Raw genomic sequence first — 27,106 nt, 5'->3', positions numbered from 1 at the left:
ATTCAGGTCAGACTGAAAATGTTAGAGAACTTAATGAAGGACAGATCTTGAATGAGCCAAGTCCAACAAGACCAAAGTACTATGTTAGTGTCTGTGAAAGTACAACTAATTCAGGCCAGACTGAAAATGTCAGAGAACTTAATGAAGTACAGATCTGGAGTGAGCCAAATCCAAAAAGACCAAATTACTATGTTAGTGTCTGTGTAAGTACAACTGCTTCAGGTCAGACTGAAAATGTCAGAGAACTTAATGAAGTACAGATCTGGAGTGAGCCAAACCCAAAAAGACCAAATTACTATGTTAGTGTCTGTGTAAATCCCTAGCAAAACATTTGACTAAGGCAAATGTTCAATTCTCACAATTTGTCTAGAAGCTTACTTTGGTATTTAATTATCAACAGTTATCAATAGGACTACTCAAGATGAATGTCACTACCTGGATCCATGACCTAACAAGTCAGGCATAAATTAAAGAAAAAAAATGGGTACAATTTATAAGCTGAGCAAAAGCTAATCCTATCAATCAAAGTCGGCCTGACATAAAGATAATTCCTGTTTCATTCCGTGATGTGATTTCATACATCATATGTGTTGCCATTCATGACAAAACTTGTACCGGGTAATGTCAAAATTATTTTTATTAATTGTAAGTTAATATCATCATTATGTACATGCTGGAGCTGGGAAAGCTTCAAAAAAAAAAAAAAAAAAGAACTTTGTAAGATTTATAATCCTCTTCTTAAAATTAGTTCTCTATATATGTTTGAAATTATGTTAAAACAATTGCATTATTTTATTCTACTTAAGAGATCAAACTAAACGTTTATAAAAAAAAAAAAAGGAACAGATTAAATAATACAGATTAAATAATTTATCAAACATTTTATTAGGTAAGTACAATAACAAAAAGACAAACAATTTACATATTAAAGAATTACACATATTATTTGACAGTGATGCTAATGACTCGAATATCATCATAAGGTTTGTCTGTTTTTGGATTGACTTTGACATTGCTTATTGTCTGGACTACTTCCATGCCCTTGACAACTCGGCCAAACACTGTATGCTTGTTATCCAGCCAAGGCTAGTGGAATAATAAACAGATTAGTTTTCAATGTGAACTCAACAAATTTGGGTGCAATGTTAAGTACATGAAGTGAATGGCTTACTGAATAAATATTTATTTCTTTGAGCATTAGCTTGTATGTGAACAAAAACAACTGCTTGCAATAACCATAAAACTGAACTAACTATATCCTTATTATCTTGTTTGAATCCTTAATGCAGTGTTTCTCAACCTTTTAGATTTGATGCCGTCTCCCCCAAATGAATAATTTAACATTCGTGCCTCTTAGCCAGCTTACATAACTCTGTCATTGGAGGTGGGAGGAAAAACCCTGGCAACAAACATTTTTTCTGCATTCTGAATTTCTGCATTTCAGAAATGCATTCTCCTGGCAGCGCACTATTCATTTTAGTAAAAAAATACAGATCCAATTAAGTCAAATAAGACCCTTGGGGCAAGGGCAATATGGATATACACATCAGCACAATTTAAACATCAACAATTGCAGGGATGTCTGTGTAATTACTCTTTGTTAGCCTGATCCTTCATTGACATTTTTCCTATAGACTGATGCTTCAGGCAAAGGAATCACTGTATTTAATGTCTGATTATGTATTTTTATTTTATTTATTTATATGTAACATGATATAATGTTACCATTATTATTGTTATTAATATTGTGTCATGTCTTTCTGATATCTGATATGATTTGATGATAGCTTGATCAAGCTTGATCTGGGTGTAGACTGTAAACATGTGTGTCGAGTTGTTCTGAAGGCTTTGTATTGGCAGTACTTGATCGTTGTGTATCTCTGGTGACCAACATGTGCCTTTATGTCATGCTAGTATTTTTATCAATTTATGTTCCTCTGAATACATAATTATTTTAATTAGTCACCTTCATTGATTACTATTATGAACCAAATGTTCATTCATCTCATTAAACATTTGTTAATCAATGCTTGTTGTTAAGTACTGAACGTTAGTCCATTGCATTATTTGTTTTAATTAATTTACTTCTCTCCATGTGGATATGTCCAGTGCCACCTCTTCCCAGCTGCTAGTGTCGATTTTGAAGAGCTTCATGTCGTGTTTGCATACATCAGTATAACGTAAAAGTGGGCGACCAGCGGCTCTCCTGCCTTCTATTAGATCGCCATACAGGATGTCCTGTGGAAGTCGACCTACTGGCATTCTATGAACGTGGCCAAGGCGTCTGCTGCTGATAACAGAGCGGATGTCCTGGCACCCTGCTCTTTGTAGCACTTCCTCATTGGTTGTCTTATCTTGCCACCTTATTTTAAAGATCCGCCTTAGGCATCGGAGGTGGAAGACATTCAGGTTTTTTTCCTGCCATGAGTAGGTTGACCATGTTTCACTTCCGTACAGCAAGGTGCTCAACACACAGGTCTGGTAGACTAGGGCTTTAGTACTGCTAGTCAGCAATATGTTGTCCCAGACACTTTTCTGCAACCGTGACACGGTGGCCATTGCCTTGGCTATCCTGTTGTTTATGTCTTTATCCAGTAGAGTGTTGTTGGATATGATGGAGCCAAGGTAACAAAAGTGATCAACAATTTCTAGTGGTTGGCCATTAATGCTTACTTGAGGTGCAGTGTTTGTGTTTTGGACAAGTATCTTAGTCTTGCTTTAACTGATGTTTAAGTCGAACTTCTGGCAAGCAGCAGAAGTGGATCCAGTACAGTGGAATTTAGTAGAGTCCAGGCTGAGACAGAAGCGTCAGTAGAGTTTGGTACAGAGTTTCTACGGCGAATTATACGATGAAGCACCTGTACAGTGTATTATGTTGCCAATTGTACAGTATTGGTTGTGAATTTATAGACATTACAAAATGACGTTAATTGGAGCCCAAGTCGGTTGTGCAGTGTTTGCAGAGAGTCAAAGCAATATACATTTTATAATGAGTGTGAAGGTTACAAGATTATCTTCATTTTATTTGCATAAGATGCCAGAAGAAAATAATATGATACAGTAGAAATTTGACTATGCTGTATTGAGAAAGTTGATAGAATGGCATTGGAGGAAACATATTGAAAGCCTTCTTCAGAAAATGTTTAGAGTCAATCTTGCTGCAGAAGCTACAAGTGAAAATGGCCAAAATCTCAAAGGTCTTTCTTAGAAGATGAAACAGTGATTTTTTATTTTTTGATTAGTATTCAAATATCTTTGGACCCACCCTCTTGTCAGCATGTTGCACCCCATGGGTTGAAAAACAAATGATTTTTATATCCAATCCATTATAAAATACAGATTAAAACATACCTTAATACTGTACTCACAGCAATGATTATGTCATTGTGATAAAAAATAATTAAATTAAAGATATTTAATAAATACTCATTATCTTACAGTTGGAACTACTGTGATAAAAAACTGTGAACCATTTGTGTTAGGGCCAGCATTGGCCATACTCAAAGTGTATGGCCTGTCATGTCGCAGATTAGGGTGAAATTCATCTTCAAATTCACCACCCCAGATAGATTCCCCTCCTGTACCATTACCTAAGAGAAAATAATATTTTTGTTGTGTATTAGATATAGGAAGTATCACATTCTATTATTTGAATTGAGTATGACCTTTAAAGAAAACTAAGGCTAAGTTAAAAAAAGGTCAACAGTTGAACATACCCAATGGATCTCCAGTTTGTATCATGAACCCTTTGATGACACGATGAAAGAGCTGATTATTATAATAACCATTACGACTATGTACACAGAAGTTTTCCGCTGTCTTTGGACATCTAGTCAAGAAAGAGAACAGAATTCATCGGCAAGAATAGATACTGACATTATTTTCTCGACACATATCCAATATGACAAAGTAAAGTATTTAAAAGGAAACTTGATTTTTCAATTTGAGTTACTGACAAATTTAAATATTGCATAAAAAGTTGTAATAGTAAACATTATAACATTTTATATTTAGATGTTTTAAACATTTATATTTAATAAATTAGGCACTAAATTCTTCACAGCTCAAAAAAAAAAGTGGTTATGAGAGATTTTGTTTTTAGACCATGCCTATGTCACTCCCCTCAATAATACTGAAAGCGGATCTAAATCTAACCAATCGCATCACTTCATTCTTACAGGACCTTTAGGCCTAGTCTATATTCTATGATAGTCACTGGTACAGTAATATAGATCTAAAAGCATTTGGATTACCAAGAGGAAAAAAAAAACTAACATTTTCGCATACACCCCCTACTCAAAACAGTGACTGTGTTTCTGAATGATTCTAACAAACTGATCAGTGTCGACCTGGTCTACTGTAACACATGTTATCAACCAGTTTTTTCCTTAAGCATTGCAGAATACTGTTTGTTGTATTGGTATGTTAAGTGGTCAGGCGAGAAAATAACACACTGACATAGTTAGTAAAGCATGTAGATCTAGCCTTACTCTAGTTACACAGGTCAAATGTTTAAGTACTTAAAGTTTTTTTTCTTTGCTTGCTAGACCTACATCTAACCGCATAGACTTTGATCTGTTCCTTTAATGAGATTTTAAACCTTTCTTTAAGGGATTCCATTATACAAAAAGTCAATATAAATTAATTTTTTCAATGTGAAAGTTGCCACTTTCCTAAGATTTTAATTAAAGGGACAACAGTAAACTTATTATATATATATTTTTGTATGTCCTTGTTATTGTGCTAGAACATTTGTAAGACACATTTTCCTTAGATCTATGATGCCAAAATGTATAATAGTAGTAGTCTTTATTACTGTAATTTAGATCTACAATTATTAAGATCTAATCTGAGCATTACAACTCTAGGGGAAAAAAACATTTTCATTCACACCCCTCAATATACAAAAAGTATAAGGCTGCATGTCTGACTGATTTTAACAACCTGGTCAGATATACCTACACATATAGAATTGATCTACCACTCTGATGTCACATAGAAACCCAGTGAAAATCTCACCGTTTTGGATGCATAGAAAAATTATGTCAGAAAAACATTAATTACAAAGTTGTTGTTTTTTTTTAAAATAAGAAGAATAATATATTTATTATCTGTAAGATAAATTAATTATCAAAAACTGTCCAAACTATTGGAGTTTCTCATTCTAACTTATATTATTTACTTACTCTTTGGCAAAAAGTTTACAGTGGATGTCTCCTAGAGTTGTGTGAATAATACAGTTTTCTGAAATTCTCAAGTAGGAAGCATCCTGATTTTTAAAAAATAAATAAGTCAATCATAAAATACAAAACAAATGAAAGTAAATATTAAATATGAAGTGCTAAACCAACAAATAAAACTAAATATAAACAAAAATTTTCAAAGCCATGATGCTAGAAGTTACATAAAAGTCTTCTTTAAAAGAAAAACACTTTTTTTTACTATTGATGTATAAAGTAAACTAAGATTGTAATGGAATTTCTTTTGACCTGAGTTGCTGCAATGATTTCTTCCTTTGAGGGTTTCTCATTGAACACATCTCTTTCATTGTCAGCACTTAAGATAGAAAATACAAATCCATAGATGAGATTTTTCTACAAGTCACACTATTATATATTCTACAACTTGGCTGCATGCAAATGTTAATCATACATTGAAAACAAGTTTTGCAAACCTTCTAGAATCATCTGGCTCTCTTTTACTGAACAAGAAGAACCTGGCTTTTTTAAAAGCTGTACAGACAAGAATAGGATCCACAAAAACATTTTTCAGAATTGGATTGTCAGAAGCTGCCATTTCTGCATCTACTACTGGCTGAGCTGTTTTGCCTGCTCCTTGAAACAATGCTAAGTGTAGAAACCTGACATTCTCAGACTTACCCAACCATCGAACACAAGTATTGGTATGTAGATTAACCACTGCAAACAGAGAATAGGTCAATAAAATAGTGTGTAGAAATTCCGAAGACTTCATTTATGCAATTAGTACTGTAGTCAACAGTGAAAGAAAAGTGCCAACCTTTGATCCCTAGCATTGTAGCATATAACAAAAAGTAGCCACTTTCATCAAATACTGTCATTGTGTAGAAGAAAAAACAAGATTTAGTTACAAATATATGTACACTGACTGGAAATTAAATACATACTCAACAACATCAGAAGGAAATTGCAGTGTTAAGGTACACAATTATTTCTATCTAGAAAACATATTGAAAGAGATTGTTTTGGATGAACTATTATTAGTTCAACATTGACCAGGAATAAAACTGTAGCCCTAACTTTAGTTTGTAATGCTTTATATAAACCTTGTTGGACTCAGCACAATCCTTTTTCATAATTTCATTTCAGCTTTGAAACATTTCTATTTTGCAATTGAGCTTTTTTCCCTTTTGGAAAGACATAAATAATGCTCGAGGGTACAAGAGTTAAGGACCTTGGCTAATAACAAACAAATAAATTCATCTGAAATTTTTTTTCTCTGTTTCTTAAAATGATATCTTGAACGATACTGTACATAGTTATAAAAGGCTGACAAAAATGCACTTCCTAAAATTTAGGCTACTTTTAATACTGTAGTACAGTTGAGATTGCGCTAAAAATATCCCAATAAATCAATAGTCTTTATCATCTCAAGTACAGTATTAAATAGAATTAACTAAGTAGATTGATAATTTAGAGTCTCATACATCTTAGCATCAATGTTGTATATTAAAGTATGTACTTTTCATAAAGATAATTGTAATGTTCTCATTAGTGCCTAGGTTCAAAAAGAAGTGAATTAATTAAACAGAGGAAACCAACCTAAGTTACAAATGTTGAAGCTCCCAGATCTCTCAACATCTTTTTCAACAGCCAAACGTCTGCTAAATTCCATATTAGGAATCTGTTGCTTTCTCTGAAATTAGTTTGTTGTTGTTTTTTTTAAAGGAGATACAAATATTGGTCAAGATATAAAATTATTTAAAAATTAAAAAAAAAAAGTTTTCTATCTAATTTCTTTTCAATTACCTGTTGTAGTTCTGTAAACTGTTGAAGAGATTCATCCAAAACTTTCCATAATTTTCCACTCAGAACTTTGAAAATACGAATCTGACAGGGAAAAAAAGATTGTTGCTTCTAGCTATATTGCAGCAATACCATAATATTTTTTAGACTATGTCTAGATTCATTGTGTTTATTTATTTTCACAAAAAAAAAACTCACCTTTCTATCAGTTGCTAAGGTTGCCATCAACTGACCATTAGGTGAAAAGGTTAAGGATGAAACCTCACATTTGCACTAGAGTAAAAAACATGAACATTGTTGTAATGTAACAGTTCAATTCTAAATTAAAAGATTCATTGAAAAAACAAAAGGTCAAGGCATCCATTTTATTCCACACCAAGGATATAAAACTATCTACAGTATAAAGTGTAAGAAGTGAGTCAAGGTTGTTGATATTCTATTACCTTGAGAAAATCAAACAAGTCTGTATCTGTTTTAAACTCCCAGTGTACATTCTTGGGAAAGCTATATTCAGACTTAGGTCCACTCCAGTATTCTAAAAGTCCTTTCTTGTCAGAGGAAACAGCAAAATCAAAAATTGGATTGTACTGAAAGCATACAAAAACATTTGAAATGGGAGAGAAAAAAAAATACTATGCTTTAAAGACTAATTCAGAGATGCCTACATCCCAAAATGGAAAAGCGTATTCCCAGACCTGGAAATTTGTATTTTAAGGGGCAACTGTGTATTTTGCTAAATATAAAGAAATATACTCATGAAATCCATCATGCAAGCAGAAAATGAACACAGCATAAACTTATAAGACATTCTGTATATTTTTTTTTTAAAAATATTTACACATTTAATCTTTGTCATAGATTTGTCTGGATTATGCCAGAATGTTGTCGTTCTTTGTAAGTAGCACCACCTGGCAATGATATTATGGTCATAATGCCTCTAGTGTTGTATTCCTGATTCCATAACATCATCAACAAAAAATTCATTCAAAAGAACATAAATTTTTGTTAGAAGTGAATTTAGACTTAAAGAAGATGCAATGGTTAGCTTGGCTGGAACAAGAGCTTCCAGTTCTATCAAAGCAGTTTTGTATAGAGGCAATTTTGGTAAAAAGGTATGCTGCCACTGAAAATATTGTCTCATTTTGAAAGAATTCATCTTTTATTTTTTCTTTCATACCATTCTTTGCAGAGTCAGCAATGAAAGCTTTGGTATCTTCAACACTTACTATCCACACAAATTTTAAAGATTTTTTTTTCCAACAGACAATCCTTATTAGTCATTGAACTTGTTACTAATATAATAGCTGGCCTATCAAGTCTGCTGAATATAGTTTTACTCCTCAGCAATTGTAAGACAAAGCTTTTTATTCTGTGTTCTGATGCTTGAAGTTGTTTAAGAAAAACAAAGAATAAAGAATTGTATGTATTTTTTTTTGCACAAGCAAGATAAAGCTTTTCTTTTGCAAGCACACTCAGCCTTGAATGTCCCTGATTTCAATCTTTGAAGTTAGGCTTTCATAAATAATGGAACCTAGGGTTAGGGTTCTAGTGTGTGTATACAGACAGTCTATGTTTAAGCTATATTTTAAATGCTCCACTGTGCAATTAACTTGTGTCAACGTAATTAAGTTGGTTTTTTTTCAATCTTAATTACAGAAGGAAATGAAATAAGCTATTAAGTGTTAATTATGATCTAGGTTCACAGTCAGCAATAAACAAACAACAACCATTAGTGTCATGGCGGAGAATGATCCTTTATTATATTGAACGCGTGCACCTTTGCGCACCATATCAACATCCCCTTTTCTTTAAAAAAAAAATTTAAAAAAAAATAAAACATTTATGGGAGTATCATAGAAAAAAATAAAACAAAACTACAACATAAACAACTAAACATAACATACATATATACGCTTCAATGAATATGAAACATATCACATTTAAAAATCAACATTCAATTGTTCATTAAGACACATAGTCATTGAATCTTGTCGGTTTCTTCAACTGATCCCTTGGTCACAGGGAATGATGAGTTGATGAGTGGCGAATGTGTTGATCATGAGTTCTATTGTCCTGTATATTGTCATCAGTATCGGGGAATATATCTTCTTCTGTTTCTCTGTTCGGGTTGATATGCACTCTGTTTCTTTGGTACACTGCACCATTGTCACCTCGAATAATGTAAGCTCTCTGATTGACTTGAGACTGGATTCTTCCACGTCTCCATGTAGGGTCATTAGGAGATTGGAAATAGACCATCTGTCCAGTTCTCAGCTGACTTAAATTTCTTGACCTCTTATAAGATGTTTTTACACTCATCTGACGTTTTTCTTTCCTTCTCATAATGTTCTCTTGACATGTAGAAATCTTAATGTTACTCCTTTTGTTTGGTATCAGTGTTCGAGTCATCCGACCAAAAAACATCTGAACTGGGCTTAGATTTGTGTCTTGCCTTGGAGTATTTCTAAATTCCAGGAGAGCTTCATAAGCATCTGACTTTGATTCTCTAGATTTCTTCATTATGTTCTTCAAAATTTTAACTGCTGACTCAGCCTTTCCATTGGATTGATGGTGTCCTGGAGAAGATTTCAAATGAGTCACTCCCCATTCCATCATAAACTTGGAAAAATATTCCGATGTGAACTGAGGTCCGCTATCAGATATACAGACTTTGGGCACCCCATATCTTGCAAATAAAACTTTCAGTTTCTTTATAATTGCGTGTGTTGTTGTCAACTGCATGTTTTCTACCTCTATGAAATTTGAATAATAGTCCACTATAGCTAGATATTGTTGGTCACACATTTGGAATAAATCAATTCCAATCTTGTCCAACGGAGAAGAACCTATTTCGTGCTGTATTAATTCTTTTCTCTGATTTGCTGGTTTATTTTTCTGACAAATGTAACATGAGTTGGCTATTTCCTTTATTCGAGTTGATAATCCAGGCCAGAAAACTGTTTCTTTTGCTCTTCTTTTCATTGAATCTACTCCCAGATGTGCTGCATGGAGTTTTTCTTCTATTTCCTTGCGAAGTGATATCGGTATGATTATTTGTTCTCCTTTCAACAAGAGTCCGTCTTCGTATGTTAACATATCTCTTAGTGAAAAATATTGTTTGAGTTCAGGTAAACTATTATGTTTGTCTGGCCATCCATTTAGGATATACTGAATAAGTGTTTGCATTGTTCTATCTTTCTCTGTCTCGATTCTGACTTTCTCCAGCACTGCATCTGGCATTGCCAGTCCGAATGTATTGACACAAACATGAGGGATATCACTCTTTTCCTCTGATGGGTCTCTACTCAAAGTATCAGCTATGAACAAATTTTTTGCCTTTGACATATTGAAACTGGATATCGTAACGATAAAGACGCATCATTAGACTTTGTAGCCTTCTCGGAGCAGAACTGAGTGGTTTTTGAAGGATGTTTTCCAGTGGTTTATGGTCATTCTGAACTATAACTGTCCTGCCATACGTATACTGGTCAAAACGTTCCAAACCAACAACCACTGCTAACAATTCTTTTTCAATCTGTGCCCATCTTTTCTGAGTATCAGTTAATGATCTAGAAGCATATGCTATTGGACTGCCATCTTGTAATAACGCTGCTTTCAACCCATTTTGGCTACTATCTGCTTGTAATGTAAGCTCTTTGTTAGGGTCAAAATATATCAATGTGCCATGAGTCGATATTTTCTGTTTTATCTTGTTGAAAGCTCGTGTGCATTGATCAGACCAAACAAATGGTGTGTTCTTTCTGATCAACTCTGTTATGGGCTGTAAATCTGTCAACAAGTCTGGAACAAATCTTGCAAGATATTGAACCATGCCACAGAATCTTCGGACTGATGAAATATCCTTTGGAGCATTCAAACTCAAAATGGCAGATACTTTGTTCGGGTCTGGTTTTATTCCTGATTCTGTAATAATATGACCCAAAAAATTAATTTCAGCTGTTCTAAAAACAGACTTTTCGTGGTTCAGTTTAATCTTATTTTCTTGACATCTCTTCATCAGCTCTCTTAGGTTATTATCATGATTTCTGAGTGCTTCTTCTTTCGTTCTTCCTCTTCCTACCACTATAATATCATCAACGTAATTGAAACAGCCTTTCAGTCCTTCTAGTGCTAAATTTAATCTTCTCTGAAAAATTTCGGAACTCACTTTCAGACCAAATGGTAATCGTTTCCATTTGTATCTACCAAAAGGGGTTATCATTGCTGTCAAATTAGATGACGCTGTGTCTAGTCTGACATGCCAGAAAGCTTCTTGCACATCCAATTTGCTGAATATTTTGGCATCGTTCAAATCTGCCAATATGTCATCTAAAGTAGCAAGATTATAGAATTCCCTTAGTAAAACTTTATTCAGGGCTTGTGGATCTATGCAGATCCTAATTTTTCCATTAGCTTTTTCCACAATTGCCATCTGACTCACCCACTCTGTAGGCTCTATCACTGGTTCTATGATTCCTCTCTGCACTAGGGTCTTTAACTCCTCCTTAACTCTTTCTTGTAAAGCGATAGGGATCTTTCTACACGGCAGAACCTTGGGCTTAAAGCTGCTATCAATCTTTAAAGACACTTCTCCTAAGTCACCCAAATCACCAGTAAACTTTGGACTACAGTCTTCTTCTTGGTTATTCACTACTGATGCTATGAACCTATCTTTATTGACTTTGATTAACTTCATTCTTGTTAAAGTTTCATGACCTAGAAGGCATGCTAGATTATTTGGTACAACTATATATTCCACCTCAAATGTTTTGTTAGTTTTCTCATTTCTCGTCGTTAGAGTGGATTTCCCTATGGGTCTCATTTCAGTCTTATTCCACATTAGTAATCTTTGCGTTGCCTTTTCTATCTGATTTTTCCTGGATGGTATTTACATCAGCTCCACTATCCATTTGAAACCTTAAACGGTGACCATTTACTGTCATAACTGTTGTCATCCTTTTCGTTTTGTGGTTCTCCAAAGACATCACCCATTCATTTTTTACCATCATGACATCATCTCTTGTGTCCGACTGCAGCTGTCTTTCATCGTCAGACATATCATCTGATACCTGCTGAACTTTCTTTTTGCACATCACAGCAAAATGATGTCTCCCCTTGCATGCTAGGCACATTTTACCCCATGCAGGGCACTTTTTTTTAATGTATTCATGAATCCTTCCACAATACCTGCATTTACCTTTCTGAATGTTTGTTCTTGAGGGTGTTGATACTTTCTCAATGATTGGAGGGTCGGCTTGTATTTGTCTCAACTGTTTGTTGGCGGTCTCGTATGCTCTGCAAATATCTCTGCACCTTTCCAATGTGAGACTACTATCTTGTAACAATTTCATTTTGAGGCATTCATGTCTAATACCAAGAACTACTCTGTCTCTAATCAAGCTATCTTCCAGGCGTTCAAACCTACACATTTTTGCAAGTCTTCTCAAATTTGTTATGTACTTTTCAATGTCCTCGCCTTCTTGCTGTTCACGAGTATTGAAAACATAGCGCTCATAAGTTTCATTTGTTTTTCCAATGCAAAAACTTTCAAATTTGTTCACTATTTCTTCCATCTTTCTTTCTTTTCCCTTCTCAATTTCAAGACCTTCATATATGTCCATCGCTTTTGTCCCTATAATTGTTAGAAAGGTGGCCACTCTGACCTCCTCTGATTCTTCCGACAATTTAGTGGCTAACTCATAGTTTCGCCAGCTCCGGTGAAACTTTTGCCAATTAGCGGCCATGTTTCCTTCTACCTCGAGCGGCTCGGGTACAGGAAGGAAATTTCTAGCTGCCATTGCACGGCGTAGCCTTGAATTGTTGCCTATTTATTATTGCAAACAATAAACCTTTATATACTGATTAATGATTACCTTTGATCATTAATACACCGCTGCCACCATGTTAATTATGATCTAGGTTCACAGTCAGCAATAAACAAACAACAACCATTAGTGTCATGGCGGAGAATGATCCTTTATTATATTGAACGCGTGCACCTTTGCGCACCATATCAACATTAAGAGCATAAAAATTGATGGCTGTTTTATTTTCTTAATATAAACTGAAAAGTCAAACATTTATATATAAATATTAGGGTTGCACCAGATAGTACTTTTTGATATCCAGTAAGTGACGGATAAACAAATTTAGTTAAGTTCCCATCACCAATGAAATATAGTAATATACTCCTAGACTGAGTAAAAGAAAGGTCAGGCTAATAGGGGTATGTTGTATACTCCAGCCCTCTAATTGAACAAACTTTATCCTCGTAAGATATGACCTCTAGATAGTGTCAACATGTTGTCTTAATGTGATCACATGTCTTTCTTTGAACTCAATGTGATAGACTAAACAAATAAAATAGACCCACACTGCTTAGTAGGTAACTACTACAGTGTACTTTTTAATATTTGGCCAACTATTCTGCAGTGATACCCAGCTGGAGTCGAAAATGTGATAAATGGCCGGATATTCGGCCAGTGCAACCCTAATAAATATGAATAAATTATATAAAGTAGGATAAAAAACATTTTAATATCAGAAAGTTAGAAGATGATTGGAAATTATACCTGAATAAGTACAACAGGGGACTGGTGAAGATTTTCCAAAACTTTGAGAGGTGAATTAGTTCCTCTTCCATCATAAATATATATTTTACTAGTGTCTTTCTCTGCTCTGATAAAACAAAATTATCAATTTTAGTCTTTCAGTAAAAATTATACTCAGGATTCAAATATTATTTCCAGGATTAGATTCAATGGGTTTCCTAAATGTTAATATGTGTCAAAGCCCTAAATTATAAGAACTTTTCATCAAACATTATTACTTAAGCCCATAATTGAGTAAAAGACAAAATGTACATCTCAACACTAAACAGAACACAAGACTGAATTAAAGGACAGTAAAACAAAAAAGTACAAATACAATTCCCCTTTCAGTATAATAGTAACAAAACAAATTCTCCAAGTTCAGTAACCAGCATGAATAGCATGAAGATGAGCTTTTGAAAACATTTTATTGTTAATTGTGCCACATGTCCAAACTCATTAAATATATGCATATGTTGTTTTTTTTATGTTTGTCCGTAAACATCTTTTCACAGTCTGAATATATTTCAACTTCCATGCCCTACAATTATTACAAATAATTACACCACAACATTGTTATAGGCCTATACTTTATTAAAATATCCTATTAATGACAACTTTAAATGTATCATTCTACAAAAAATTTAAAAAAATAAAGAAATATTTACATAGCAAAAGCTGCAATAGGATCTCCAGCCTTAAATAACCAGCCTCCACAAGAAGGATGATAACCCAGCTTCAGCATATTTATCATATCTATAAATATATAAGAATGAAAATGAGTATGTTACATTATGTATTTCAATCTAACTTTATTAAGTTAAACACATATAATCATCAACACAGATTTTTTTATAGTAATACAAATAAATGGAAGGAACACTTACCAAAATTGAGAACATCAAAAATCTTGGCATTTTTATCTGAAGAAAGTGTTCCACAAAGTTCTCCATTGGGTGACATGACTAAATCCTCTATAGTTCCTGTACAGAAATGTAAGATACTTCAGAACACAATAACTTATTACATTGAGTGCACACCGTCTAAAACAATCAAATGTCTGCCATCTTTCTTGTTATTTCTACTATTATTGGGTCCAATTTATTTGCAAACATTTTTATAGTTGACAGTAACAAATTTAGACTAAAAAGAATAACTGAGATTGGTCTCAGAGGCTTAGAGACCCTATGTATAATAAATAACTTGGTATTTTAAAAGAAGTAATCATTTTTTTAAAGTTTCTTATATTAATTAATGTAATAGGTTATCAACTGAACTAGAAGAGATTTTGGAAAATAGTGGGCCTTTTTGTTGACAACCTAAGAGATTGGACCACAACACACTCAGCAGGATATAGCATGAAAGAAACGCTAGACAAAAGAAATATTTTTTAAAAGTCTGATATAACAAAATTAGCAACAAACAAACAAAATCAAATCAAATATAACAACACAAACTGAAATGTTGACAACAATTTAATTATTAGGCCAGAGGCAAGAGGAAGGTGATTGCTGTCTAGTATAATTATAACTTAAATTATTAAAAGTTATTTTTCTTTGTGGTTTCAATGTTAAAAATAAGTTTTACCTAAATGACTTCGGAAATGTTTAACAAATTCAATTCCAGCTTCAGCACATTTTTTCCAGAACTTGACATGACCATCACAGCTAGCAGTGATGATAAAACCTGTCCTAAAAAGACAACATTAGTGTCATGATTTGTAGAGACTGCAAAGCCCATAGACAGGAGAAACAACTTAACAGCATACAGTTGTTATCTTTACATACTACAAAATCTACTTACTTGCTGACTGCAACATGAGTGATGACATCTCTATGCATGTAGCTTTTTTCATAATACTCAGCACATGGAAGACTGTTTAAATAAACTGTTTCATAAGCCAAAGCTTAAAAAAAAAGTTAAAGATTTCTGTTTTATTCAAAGTCATAGGTTTTGAATATCTATTATTTAAGGCTTTAATTTAAAATGTAACAATATTATTTTTACTTAATGTTAATAGCATACTAGATTTTATACAACAACCAACATACATAGACGTTGAATAATCTATTAATTGTGACAAAACTCCTACTGAATACCTGGAAATTTAAGGGAGTGAAAATGAAAAGGGGGGGGGGGGGAAGATCCTGCTATCCCTATATTTTGAAATTTTGATCTTGTCTTCTTATTAATAGATTAAAGAAGTTTTCTGCCTGGCCAAGTGATATGCACTTTGGACAGTTAAATGTATGTTCTAGTTGTTTTTTTTCTTCTAAATTTGCCATCGTCCTTCAAAAGGTTTGCTCCTAAAGAGAACTTAATAATGTCAGTGTATAAATATAATGAGAGACAGAGTGTCATGTGTCCAGAACAACGACAAACTGCCTATACTTTTCCTGAAATAATTTACCCATTAGAGTTGGGTGGGCTAGGGATGTCCTAAAAATCCTAAAATTCAAAATTCCTATCTTTAACAGGATTTGAGCCAGGGACTCCTTGGTTTGGAACCCAAGCACTTTACCATTCATTTAGCCACCATTCCCCACCAGTATAATTGATTACTACAAATAGATTATGAAAATCTAAATCCAATCAACACTTACTAGAATAGGCCTGTACTACTACTTTGAATAAATACAATAAATAATTTTTGCTCTAATTGGTTATTAAGTTTCGTCAAGTTATCTTGACAATGCCTAAGTTTCTCTTCCTTCCCAACAGTCAGTTATTTTTAGATAACTTATTTATAGATAGAGCTGATAGTAAAATAGATCAAGTTGTTGCTTGAAACCTCTAAGGTAGCCTCAGATAAATTCATGAAAATATTTAATCTACACATTTTAAATTTTTCTTGTGACAGAGATCAGTGTAAATTGCAAAATCCAAGACCCATGATGAAACATGAAATATTTGACAATTCATCAATGTTTCGATGCAATTTTAATTTTACTATACTGATGCCATTTAACTTTCATGTAGTAAAAAGGGTATTCACATTGCATCAAATTATGGCGTTGTCTATAAAGTAAGTATTAAATAGTATTTTACAAACTTTACAATTACATCAATGACTAGTTTCATATTCAAACTATATATTTACAAGCCTGTTGATAGAATCAGTAGAATATATAATAATAGAAATAGACTTAAATAGCATAAAAATATAGATGTATATCTTCAGAGATTCGCAATCTCTATTGAACTCTATTACCCAAATTTTTCAATTTGTAATCAAGGCATACAATTTTGCACAGATGACTAAAGATATGGACTAGATAATTGTCAAGAATAGTCTCAGAACTCAACCTCAAGGTGAAAACTTATTGAAAGTTCATTGATGTTGATATGGTAAAGTTTTACTATCTAGATCTATTCTCAAATAATTTAGATTTACATAGATCTGTATCTGGTGCTCCTTCTTCATCTGAATCTGTAAGTTAACTGTAGTAATTGTTAACTGTAACTGTAATCTAGGTATCTATTTTTAAGATAGTAGAATAGTAAGTAGACTAAGACTAGAAAAATATAAAAATCTAGATCTTCAATAGTAGTATAGTAGAGTCCCTATTGCGGAACAGGCATGTTTGCGAACAGCTGGTAGAAATTAGTTAAAATCTACTTTATTTTGAAATTTTCTGCTATACTGCTGTAACGGTACAGCGGATGGTCCATTTTTCTCCATTTCCAATATTCGGGTTTTCCTTTCACAGCAGAAGATTAATTTTAACTCCAGGTTAAAGTTGACAGGTGTGGAATCACCCATTATTTTTCACGTACTGCATAGGTCATGGCTTAAGGCTTTTTAAAAATGATAATGACCCATCGCCTGCATGATACACATAATTTTCTGTTTATAAATAGATGTGGAAAAACATCATTTTATAGTCATCTACCAGGAATTCAATTTTTTAAAAATTAGGAGGTGTTTATCCTGTTTTTACCTTTTTAAAGATAGTCACAATTGTGAAACACTATAGATGTTATTTAATATGGTCCTTAATATTTACATATTAATTTAGATTATCTGAATTTTAATATGAGTTTGTATTAGTATACATAAGCCTAAATTTGAAAACATTTAGAGAATAATATTACATATAATATAGAATTTATGATTACCCGACGTCCAGCAACAAAAGGATATGTCCTCCTTTTTAGGGTGTGTCCTCCATCCAGCAGATATTATAGACCCTAGCTATTGGTACAAAATATATATTTTTGTCTTTTCTATTAAATGATCCAACCGTCTTCTTCATCGCTAATGAAAGCGGATTTATATTTGACCCAAAAAGACAGGCGGTGATATTGGGTGTAAAGACAGTAAAAATGTAAGCCTATACACAGTTATCTCAGGCTGTAAAACAGGTGATGGTGCTAACGTGTATAGGCCTAAGTGCAGCAAGACAGTCTACCCATCCTTTATTAATGTATACCTACAAAAGTAACCCCTGTAAAAATCTACTTCCCTGATGCCTTATTATGAATGTTAGAAAAGGGTTGGATAACAACTTCCATATTCTATTCATGGCTTAATAGATACACATTTATTCCTGCTACTATCCTTATCCCAAAACGTATTAGTTGACGGTCATACAAGCCATATGTCCCTTCTCAAAAGGTCTGTACGATGTGCAGAAAATATTTAAAATACTGTAGTATCATGTCTCACACTAGCCACCTCAGTACAGCCTCTTGACCAGGCTTTCATTTACGAAAAGCGCTCTATTGAACAAACGCCCTCAAGAAGCATATAGATCTATAGTTGCCATGACCGGCGATGGGATTAATCTTTAGAGTCCTTTGGAGGTGTTTTGAAGAAACTCTGGAGCAAAAGTGGCAGCACCCAAGATAGCCTCAAACTGCTATAGGACTGCAAGAAATTATTCCTTAAACCCAAAAAAATTATTATTTGTGTATAAATTATATGTTAATATCCGCTGTATAGGCCTACAAATATGTAGGTCAAATTAATTTTTGTTAGCAAGTTTTGTTTTTTTTTGGTTTGTTCGTTTAATTGTTAATATTATTGCCTTTTCTACAGTTGAATACAAATCATAATATCAAATCCGGTATCATATATATATACTATAACAAAAAAGAATTAAAGAATAGTGGAAAATAAAAAATTGTATAAAGAGGTAAAGAACCTAAAAGTGACAGTGGATGTTTTAAGCTTTAAAAATAAAATTAATGTAAAGGATAAGGAGTTCAAGTATTATAAAAGACTTATAAATATGTGCTTTATATATGCAGTGTTCCGATATTTTTACAGTGTTTCGCAATTGTGACTTCTTAAAAAATCCTGTTCCGTAATTGTGACTGACCATATCACAGCCACAGTCGATTTGAATGTAAAATTTAAATATGTGTTGCAAAACTAAACAATACATCTATTTTTGTCAGAAAATGGATCCATGGGCAATGCCTAGATTAGATCTAGATACTTTTAGTTTTTCCATAGCCGTAGGTCTAACCATTACAATACAAAATTACAGAGCAAAAAATTGAAAACTAAAAGTAGCAAGCAAACTGTTCTGCAATAGTGATGAATAGTGACTCTACTATATAGTAAAGTCACTATTGCGGAGCAGGCATGTTTGCGGAACAGCTCGTCGAAATTAGTTAAAATCTACTTTATTTTGAAATGTTCTGCTAAACTACTGTAACGGTACTGTGCATGGTCCATTTCTCTACATTTCCAATATAAGGGTTTTCCTTTCACAGCAGAAAATTAATTTTGACTCCAGGTTAAGGTTGACAGGTGTGGAATCGTCCATTATTTTTCACGTACCAGGAGAACCGCATAGGCCATGGCTTAAGGCTTTTTAAAAATGATAATGACACATCACCTGCATGATACACATATTTTCGGTGTATAAATGGATGAGAAAAAACTTCATTTCATAGCTATCTACCAGGAATTCAATTTTTAAAAAATTAGGAGGTGTTTATCCTGTTTTTACCTTTTTAAAGATAGTCACAATTGTGGAACACTATAGATGTTATTTATTTGACCTGCGCATTCACTGTCATTTAGCTTAATATTTACATAGTGATTTAGATATCGGAATTTAAATATGAGTTTGTATTAGTATACATAAATTTAAAAACATTTAGAGAATAATATTACATATAATATATAATTTATGATTACCAGACGTCCAGCAAAAAGAAAAAATCATAATACCATATTATATAGGCCTATATATAATATTAATATAACAAAAAAGAATTAAAGAATAGTGGGAAAAAAAACGTTGTATGGAAAATCAGAGTAGTATGACGTCAAATACAATTAAAGAAGAGGTAAAGAATCAAAAAGTGACAATGTGTGTCTTAAGCTTTAATGAAAATAAAATTAATGTAAAGGATAAGGAGTTCAAGTATTAGACTAATAAAATATATGCTTTATATAGGCTTTGTTCCGACATTTTTACCCTGTTCCGCAATTGTGACTTCTTAAAAAATCCTGTTCCATAATTGTGACTACCCATATCTCAGTCGAATTGAATGTAAAATTTAAATATCTGTTAAAAAACTATCGGAAAATGGATGGGCAATGCCTAGATACTTTTAGTTTTTCCATAGGTCTAACCATTACAGAGCAAAAAATTGAAAACTAAAAGTAGCTGCAAACTGTTCCGCAATAGTGACTCTACTCTACTATCTATAGTATTAGATACTAATAGTTAATAGTCTATAGTAGGTACTTCAACATCGCTATTTTTGTACGCCGGAAGTGTGTTTAAATTCTGGTCCTCATGGTTTCGGTCGCGTCCCCGGTTACCGTCGGAAAAGTGCGTAAAACGTCATTATTTTTTAACCGATCTTCAAGATTAGAGTATCATTTTGTCGGGGAGAAAATGGCGATTCTTTTGATACCAAATTTGACGGGATTGGTTTATTAGATCGTTTTTTTAAAGATTCCAAAATTAGGGTGTGTTCCAGATATGATTACTTTTTTATTTTTGTTTTGTAATTATTTATATTGGTTAGTAATTTGTAGTATCCATATCTACATAAGAATCACGTGTGATTATAAAGCTATTTTGGATGGCACTCTTGGTATATGAATGCCAAAATGACCACCAAATCGAAAGTAGCCATTTTGCTATCAATTCTACCGGAAGTAGTAATAAAATACTTATAAAATATAATAAAAACGAAGTTTCCTTGTTTATTAATATAGATAATGAAGCAAAAAAACTCGTATTAATGTAGATCTAGATTTAGTTAGTAATAGATCTAGAGAAGCAACAGATAATGTAGAAAAATCAAATTATTGTTTTAATCATACACTAGAGTGTAGATCTAGGTCTAATACTTAGAATTAGATTTAGGCTTAGACTTAGATCTATTTTCTAGAATAGGAACAGAGATGCTTAGAATGAAATCTAGAATAAGAATTAGATAAGATAGATAGATCTTTAATTGATTTGATATATACTAGTCTAGTCTATACTTAATTGTCTTAATAAACTAATACTAGTTTCTAGATCTAGAATGTTGAGGACTAAATTTAGATCTATTTTTTTATGTGAAATTTAATGGGAGAAAATCTGAGAAATAGCCTAAAAACTAAAACAGCTTTTCAATATATATTATAAATTAGATAATTTAGATGTTTTATTATAAGTTTGTTTAGATTATGTCTGTATATATAATATATATATATAGATTCAGTATATTTTAAACTTTATAAAAGAGACATTCTGATATCTAATCTTGGCAATTTGACTAATTGTATTGATTTCTATTGCCTCTTGCCTCGCCCCCCCCCCCCCCCAAATATCCAAATATTTGTAATTTTACATCTGCATTTTTTTTTAAATAAAAAAAAAGGTCAATATTTTAAAAATGTTTTTTAAAGATAACTTTTTCATACTCCAGCTGTTTAAAGTCTCCTTTTAATTTTATGATTAAATATTAAGGAATAAAAACAAGTTCTCGTCAATATTTGAAAAAAATCTAGCTGTTCCCATAGTACAATTTTTAAAAATAAATGTCACAATTTTGAATTGCTTTTTTTCTTTAAAATTATTATTTATTTTTGTAGCAAATAACATGTTTAAAGTTTCTTGAAAATTTGAAATGGTAATATTAATAAATAAAAAAGTTGTGCTTAAATAAGTCAAATTCCGACCAAATTTGTCGGTTCTATTTTTAGCTTCGTCTGGCTGTAAAAGTATAAAAAATAGATTTAGATGAAAGATTTGGGGATTAAAAAATGATATATAGAACATGTAAAGTCTCCTGAAAATTTGAAATAGAAATATTGACAAATAAAAAAGTTGTGCATGAATTAAGTCAAATTTCGACCAAATTTGTCGTCTCTATTTTCAGCTTCGCCCGGCTGTAAAAGTGTAAAAAATAGATTTAGATGAAAGATTTGGGGGTTATAAAATGATATAAAGAACATGTAAAGTCTCCTGAAAATTTGAAATGGAAATATTGACAAATAAAAAAGTTGTGCATTAATTAAGTCAAATTTCGACCAAATTTGTCGTCTCTATTTTCAGCTTCGCCCAGCTGGAAAAGTATGAAAAATCGGTTTAGATGAAAGATTGGGGTAGTATTACGTTTTAAATAACATACATAAAGTCTTCTGAAAATTTGAACCAAAAATATTGAATAATAAGAAAGATATGCATGCTTTAATAACAAAAAGTCATTTTTCGGGTACCAAAATTTTTTATTGAATACAAAGCCAAAGAAGGAAAAAAAATAAATACAAAAAAAATCATAACTTTGCTTCTACTTATCATAGAAACATAAATTTGATATTTTTGTAAATGGGACACCAAGCTCTATTTAATGATATCAATTACAAAACAATATGATCAAAACAAATTTTTTTGTTGAAGTGCCTATCTATAGACTATACTCACTATAGTCACTATAGACTTAATTAAATAGACTAGTCTATACTAGTTATCTAGACATTCTTCTAGATCTATTATAGAGGGTACTTTTTTAATTTGTGTTATTAAATCTATATCTATAATTTGATCATTGAAATTTCCATCATACTTCGACGTTTCTTAGGTTTCGCTGCTTCTTCTGGAGTTGGCCCTACCCACTCAACATCACTGCCAACCTCTTCGGACTTCGGAGAATCCTCACGCTTCCTTGCATTCTTTTTTTCTTCATTATCTGATGACATTTTAAATTTAAAACTAGAGTCTATATTTATCTTTAGATTCAGATAGATCTAGTTTCTAAAGATAAAATAGTTCTAGAGATCTAGACTCTAAATTTTAATTAATTTAAGTCTATTATCTAGCGTCTAGTCAAGATCTAGAATGTTTTAGATTAGAATTTGTAGGGAAACAACTCTAGTTTACAAATAACTATCACTGGCCTATATAGATCTAAATATCTAGATAAATTTTGAATAAATAGGTCAGTGCGGAACAGCTGAAAGAAAACAGAACGCTCATAGACCTACATAGATTTTAGTTCGTCCATCGTGGTTCGATGATGACCACTTTTGTCATCCAGGGGGCTGAGAGCTTGACACTGGGGTTTTGTGCCTCCTCATATGGCTGGTGAGACCTATGTTAGCCCGGAATGTTCGGCTGCACACTGCTGGAGCTAGTGTCATTGGCCTTGTTTTTCTTCTCTGGCGTTTTTCTTCTGCCAGCGTTGTTCTCTTTTCCTCAGCAACCTGTGCACCAGTTTTCACAGCACGACGCCACGATGCTCTATCATGTGCCTCTGTCTCCCAGGTGGCTGGGTCTATGCTGAACGCCTTCAGAGAATCTTTGAGGGTGTCCGTAAAGCGTTTTCTTTGATCGCCTTGCGAGCGCTTTCCTTCGCTTAGTTGGCCATACAAGAGTCGTTTAGGGATGCGGCGGTCTTCCATTCTGCAGACGTGTCCTGCCCATCGCAGCTAGGACTGCATCAGGATTGTTTGGATGCTTTGCAGACCCGCTCTTCGAAGGACTTTAGTATCTGGTATTTAGTCCTGCCATTTGACATTCAGTATTTTTCTTAGACATGTCATGTGGAAGTGATTCAGTTTCTTTGCATGTTTTCTGTACACTGTCCACGTTTTTGAGGCACAGAGCAATGTAGGGAGGATGACAGCTCGATAGATCCCTAGCTTTGTATTTGTGGTGATACCTCGTCTGTTCCAGACGTTTTTAGACAGTCTGCCATTGGATGTACTGGCCTTGATGATACGCAGGTCGATTTTGTTATCGATCTTTCCGTTTCTGGAGAGAGTTCTGCCAAGGTATGTGAATCTGTTCACTGCGTTTATGTCATGTCCATTTATCTTGATGCTTGGATCCGAGTATGCTTTCCCTGGAGCAGGCAAACCGTCTCACCATGGCAATGAATTTTTGTGGACAGCCAAACTTTGACGTAATCTTCCAGCAGAGTCCTTCTCTACTAACAGTGTCGAATGCTTTTGTTAGGTCGACATATATTGAGAAGAGGTCAGCATTTTGCTCTTGGCATTTTTCCTGGAGCTGCCTTGCCGCAAAGATCATGTCAATGGTTCCCGCTCTTTTCTGAAGCCGCACTGGCTTTCTGGTAGTAGACCATGTTGCATGAGCCAATTTAGTAGGATGCGTGCGAGGATTTTCCCAGCAATAGAAAGAAGAGATATTCCTCTCTGGTTGTCGCAGATTTGGCGGTTTCCTTTTCGTTTGAATAGATGGACAATTGTGGCATCTTTTAAGTCTTGTGGTACTGATTCTTGTTCCCACATAATTAAGAACAGCTCAGGAAGTCTTTTAATCAGGGCTAATCCACCTTTTTTTTTGTAGACCTCTGCGGGAATGGAGTCAGCTCCTGGGGCTTTTCCGCATGCGAACTGTTGAATGGCAAGATCGGTTTCCTTTAGCGTAAAGGGGTCATCCATCAGCATTTAGTAGATGGGATAAGCCTGACTTTGTGGGTCCATAGACCTCGTTTATGGCATGGAAGAAGTTCTTCATGTCGTGCCTGTCAGCAAATTCCTGTATTGTTTCCACTTTCTTGCTTAGCTAGGTATCTTGCATTTGGCGTAACTGTTTTTGCACATTTTTGTAGATGTTTGTGAATGCATCTTTAGTGGGCTGGGAGTTTGGGTTGTTCAGATACAATTTATGGAGCTTGTGCTTTTCATCTAATAGTTTTCTGATCTCAGTACTGTTTTCATCAAACCAGTCCTGATGCTTTCTCTCTATAGGTCCGAGTATATTTAACGCTGTGCTATGGATAGCTTCTTTGGATCATTCCCAGCTTTTATTTACATTTGATTCAGCTAGAGGGGTGGACTTGAGGCAGTGCTCTATCGCATCTGTAAGCGACTTTTCAATTTTGTCAACTGCTAATCTGGCCGTCTTTAGCCTTTTTAAGGGGTTTAGAATTTAGCGGACGTCTCTTTGGTTGAATACGAATGTTTAGTTTTGTGATGATGAGGCGATGGTCTGTTCCACATTCTGCACCACAGCAAGATTTGGTGACACGAATGTCCTGACGGTCAGATTGTCTGGTGATGACGTAGTCTATGAGGTGTTAGTGTCTTGAGCGGGGATGCATCCAGGAAGTTCGCTTTCTCATTGGGAGACTGAATATTGTGTTTGATATGAGCAGCTAGTGTTCAGCACAGGTCTGGAGTAGTAATAATCCGTTACTGTTGCACTGACCTATCCCGAATTTGCATAAGACTCCTTTCCAGATGTGATAGTCAGAGCCGACTCTTGCATTGAAGTCACTGAGAATGAGTAGCTTATCTGGTTTTGGAATATCAAGTATGGTGGAGTTTAGTTCTTCGTAAAACTTTGCTATGACATCATCTGGGTTGGTCATGGTGGGTGGGTAACAGCTAACAATGAAAATGTGTTTCTTTCCATTTGTAAAGGCAGCTTTAGGGTCATGAGCCTGCCACTAATTCCTTTAGGAGGCCCGACTAGTTTAGATACTATTGATGTCTTTATGGCAAAGCCGACTCCAGATTCACGACGTATTTCTACCGCTCCAGAAGAAAGTATATCCAGATCCTCTTTCGCAGAGTTTACCTTCATCTGCAAGCAGAGTCTCACTCAGTGCTGCTATGTCTATCTTGTATCGGTGTCGTTGTCAAGTAGTGCGCGCACATTCCATGCGCCTATGGTAAGAGGAACTATTCTCGTCTTTTTCTTTGAATTTCGACCGCTTGTGTAGGGTTCCCGCCAACTGCTGTAGGCTGGCTAGGGTAGTTTATTTTTTGGGGCATCTTTTCTAGCCCTGTCCTCATGCTATGGAGGTGAGTAGTGCACTCCTAAATAGGGCTGCTCAGCCACTCAGGGGGCTGCCGGTCTCCACTGCTGCTCTGTGTCAGTGGTGAACGACCATATGGCCTGAGCCGCCTGTGTGCAGGGTTGCAGCTACTGCTTCTAGTGTGCCCACACCTACCGCTTCACTGCTTGTCTGTCGCCACAGGGCTTTGGTTTGGTTGTAGGCCCTATTGGGGGGGGGGGGGGGAATGACTAGTGACATGGACTGGAATTTTGATTTAAATGAGGAGGATTCGCGCAACACGTCGACCTCACTCTCTAGCCCTAAAGCCCATCCTTTTCGGAAGCAAGATTTGGTAAAGACGTCTGGGGACGAGTTTGGGTGCAGTGGATGACCAGAGACTTTCTGTGTGTCTTGTCCTTCTCTAAAGTGCTCCAAAGCACTGTGCTGGTATTTGCTTTTCTGTCCAATGTGTGTAGTTTTGTGACGTTACGCACAAGCCGCCAAGTCCAGACTTCACATGCTAGGTTTGACAGAACCTCAGTGTACTGACTGCTACGGACACGTCAGATACCCTCTACCTGGTTTAGCCGGCCAGTCAAAGCCGTTTCCGGGGTGTTGCCGCTGCGCATGCTACAGTTTCTGGGAGCCACAGGTGAGAGTTGGGTACCGAGTGGGGACCAAGAGTGGGCCAAGCCGTTACCTCCTATCTATGGCGCCAGCCAAGCTACCCTCAAAAAGAGGGCACGACTGCCTGTCTACTAGAGGTGCTACCCCTCCTAGATACCCCATACACCCCACATATACAATAAGTAATGTGTAATCTAGATTCTAGAGTTAGATCTGCAGTCTCCCCCGTTATCGTTCACTCTCCAATTATTTGTTAATTCTCAAAATAATTGTTTAACCTACCTCCTCAAAATAATTGTTTAACCTACCTCCTCAAAATAATATAGATCTAAATTTGGAGAAAAAAAAAAGGGCAAAGTAAAACAGTTCATGAAAGTTTGAAAAATTACACATTTATAGATAGACCTATGTATGTTGTGTAACAGCCTAATAGTCTACTCAAGCTCAGGTTTGTGTGGAACATCCCTTCGGCACAAAGGTTTACTACAAATATTATAATAAAAATAAGGCTTGTCTTTGAATCCGAAGATTAATGAGGAATGCAATCCCACGGCTAAACAGCGTCAGCTGTGACCTACATATTTTGCCACATCAAGGACAAGCATAACCATTGTCCCCCCCCCCCCCCCCCCCGGTAGTCGATTTAAGATCTTCTTTTGGTCTCAAATGTGT

General features: G+C 34.5%; 2 protein-coding genes across 5 annotated transcripts in view; one reads left to right on the top strand and one right to left on the bottom strand.

The window, feature by feature from the left end:
* The window catches only part of LOC106066064 (uncharacterized), a 36,364-nt gene extending 34,337 nt beyond the window's left edge, over positions 1–2,027 (top strand). For all 4 annotated transcript variants that reach the window (XM_056030390.1, XM_056030392.1, XM_056030391.1 and 1 more), the window contains one exon: positions 7–2,027. In XM_056030390.1, the coding sequence (XP_055886365.1) occupies positions 7–323 (317 nt within the window). In that variant the 3' untranslated portion in view covers positions 324–2,027. The remainder of the gene's footprint in view (positions 1–6) is intronic.
* Positions 867–22,922, bottom strand: LOC106066063 (peptidylprolyl isomerase domain and WD repeat-containing protein 1-like). The gene is made up of 17 exons (XM_013225033.2): positions 22,625–22,922; positions 15,398–15,500; positions 15,182–15,285; positions 14,482–14,577; positions 14,263–14,350; positions 13,577–13,682; positions 7,448–7,591; positions 7,203–7,277; positions 7,008–7,088; positions 6,801–6,894; positions 6,019–6,072; positions 5,675–5,918; positions 5,490–5,556; positions 5,187–5,269; positions 3,717–3,829; positions 3,439–3,590; positions 867–1,086 (listed from the first exon to the last, which is right to left on the bottom strand). The coding sequence occupies exons 1-17, from the start codon at positions 22,755–22,757 to the stop codon at positions 943–945; spliced, it is 1,881 nt and encodes a 626-aa protein (XP_013080487.2). The 5' UTR covers positions 22,758–22,922; the 3' UTR covers positions 867–942.
* Between the last annotated feature and the right edge of the window lie 4,184 nt (positions 22,923–27,106).

This window comes from Biomphalaria glabrata, chromosome 5 (assembly GCF_947242115.1).
Source record: "Biomphalaria glabrata chromosome 5, xgBioGlab47.1, whole genome shotgun sequence".
NCBI lineage: Eukaryota > Metazoa > Mollusca > Gastropoda > Planorbidae > Biomphalaria > Biomphalaria glabrata.
The sequence above is the reverse complement of the archived record's forward strand: the minus strand, read 5'-3'. Positions and strand labels throughout refer to the sequence as shown.

Bases quoted from the DNA above. Each gene is read 5' to 3' on its own strand.
- LOC106066063 (XM_013225033.2), bottom strand. From the start codon at position 22,757: ATGTCATCAGATAATGAAGAAAAAAAGAATGCAAGGAAGCGTGAGGAT. The intron at 5,270-5,489 runs GTCAAAAGAAAT...TTTAAAAATCAG, and splicing joins AAATCATTGCAGCAACTCAG to GATGCTTCCTACTTGAGAAT. The intron at 1,087-3,438 runs GTAAGATAATGA...TTATTCCACTAG, and splicing joins TTATCACAGTAGTTCCAACT to CCTTGGCTGGATAACAAGCA.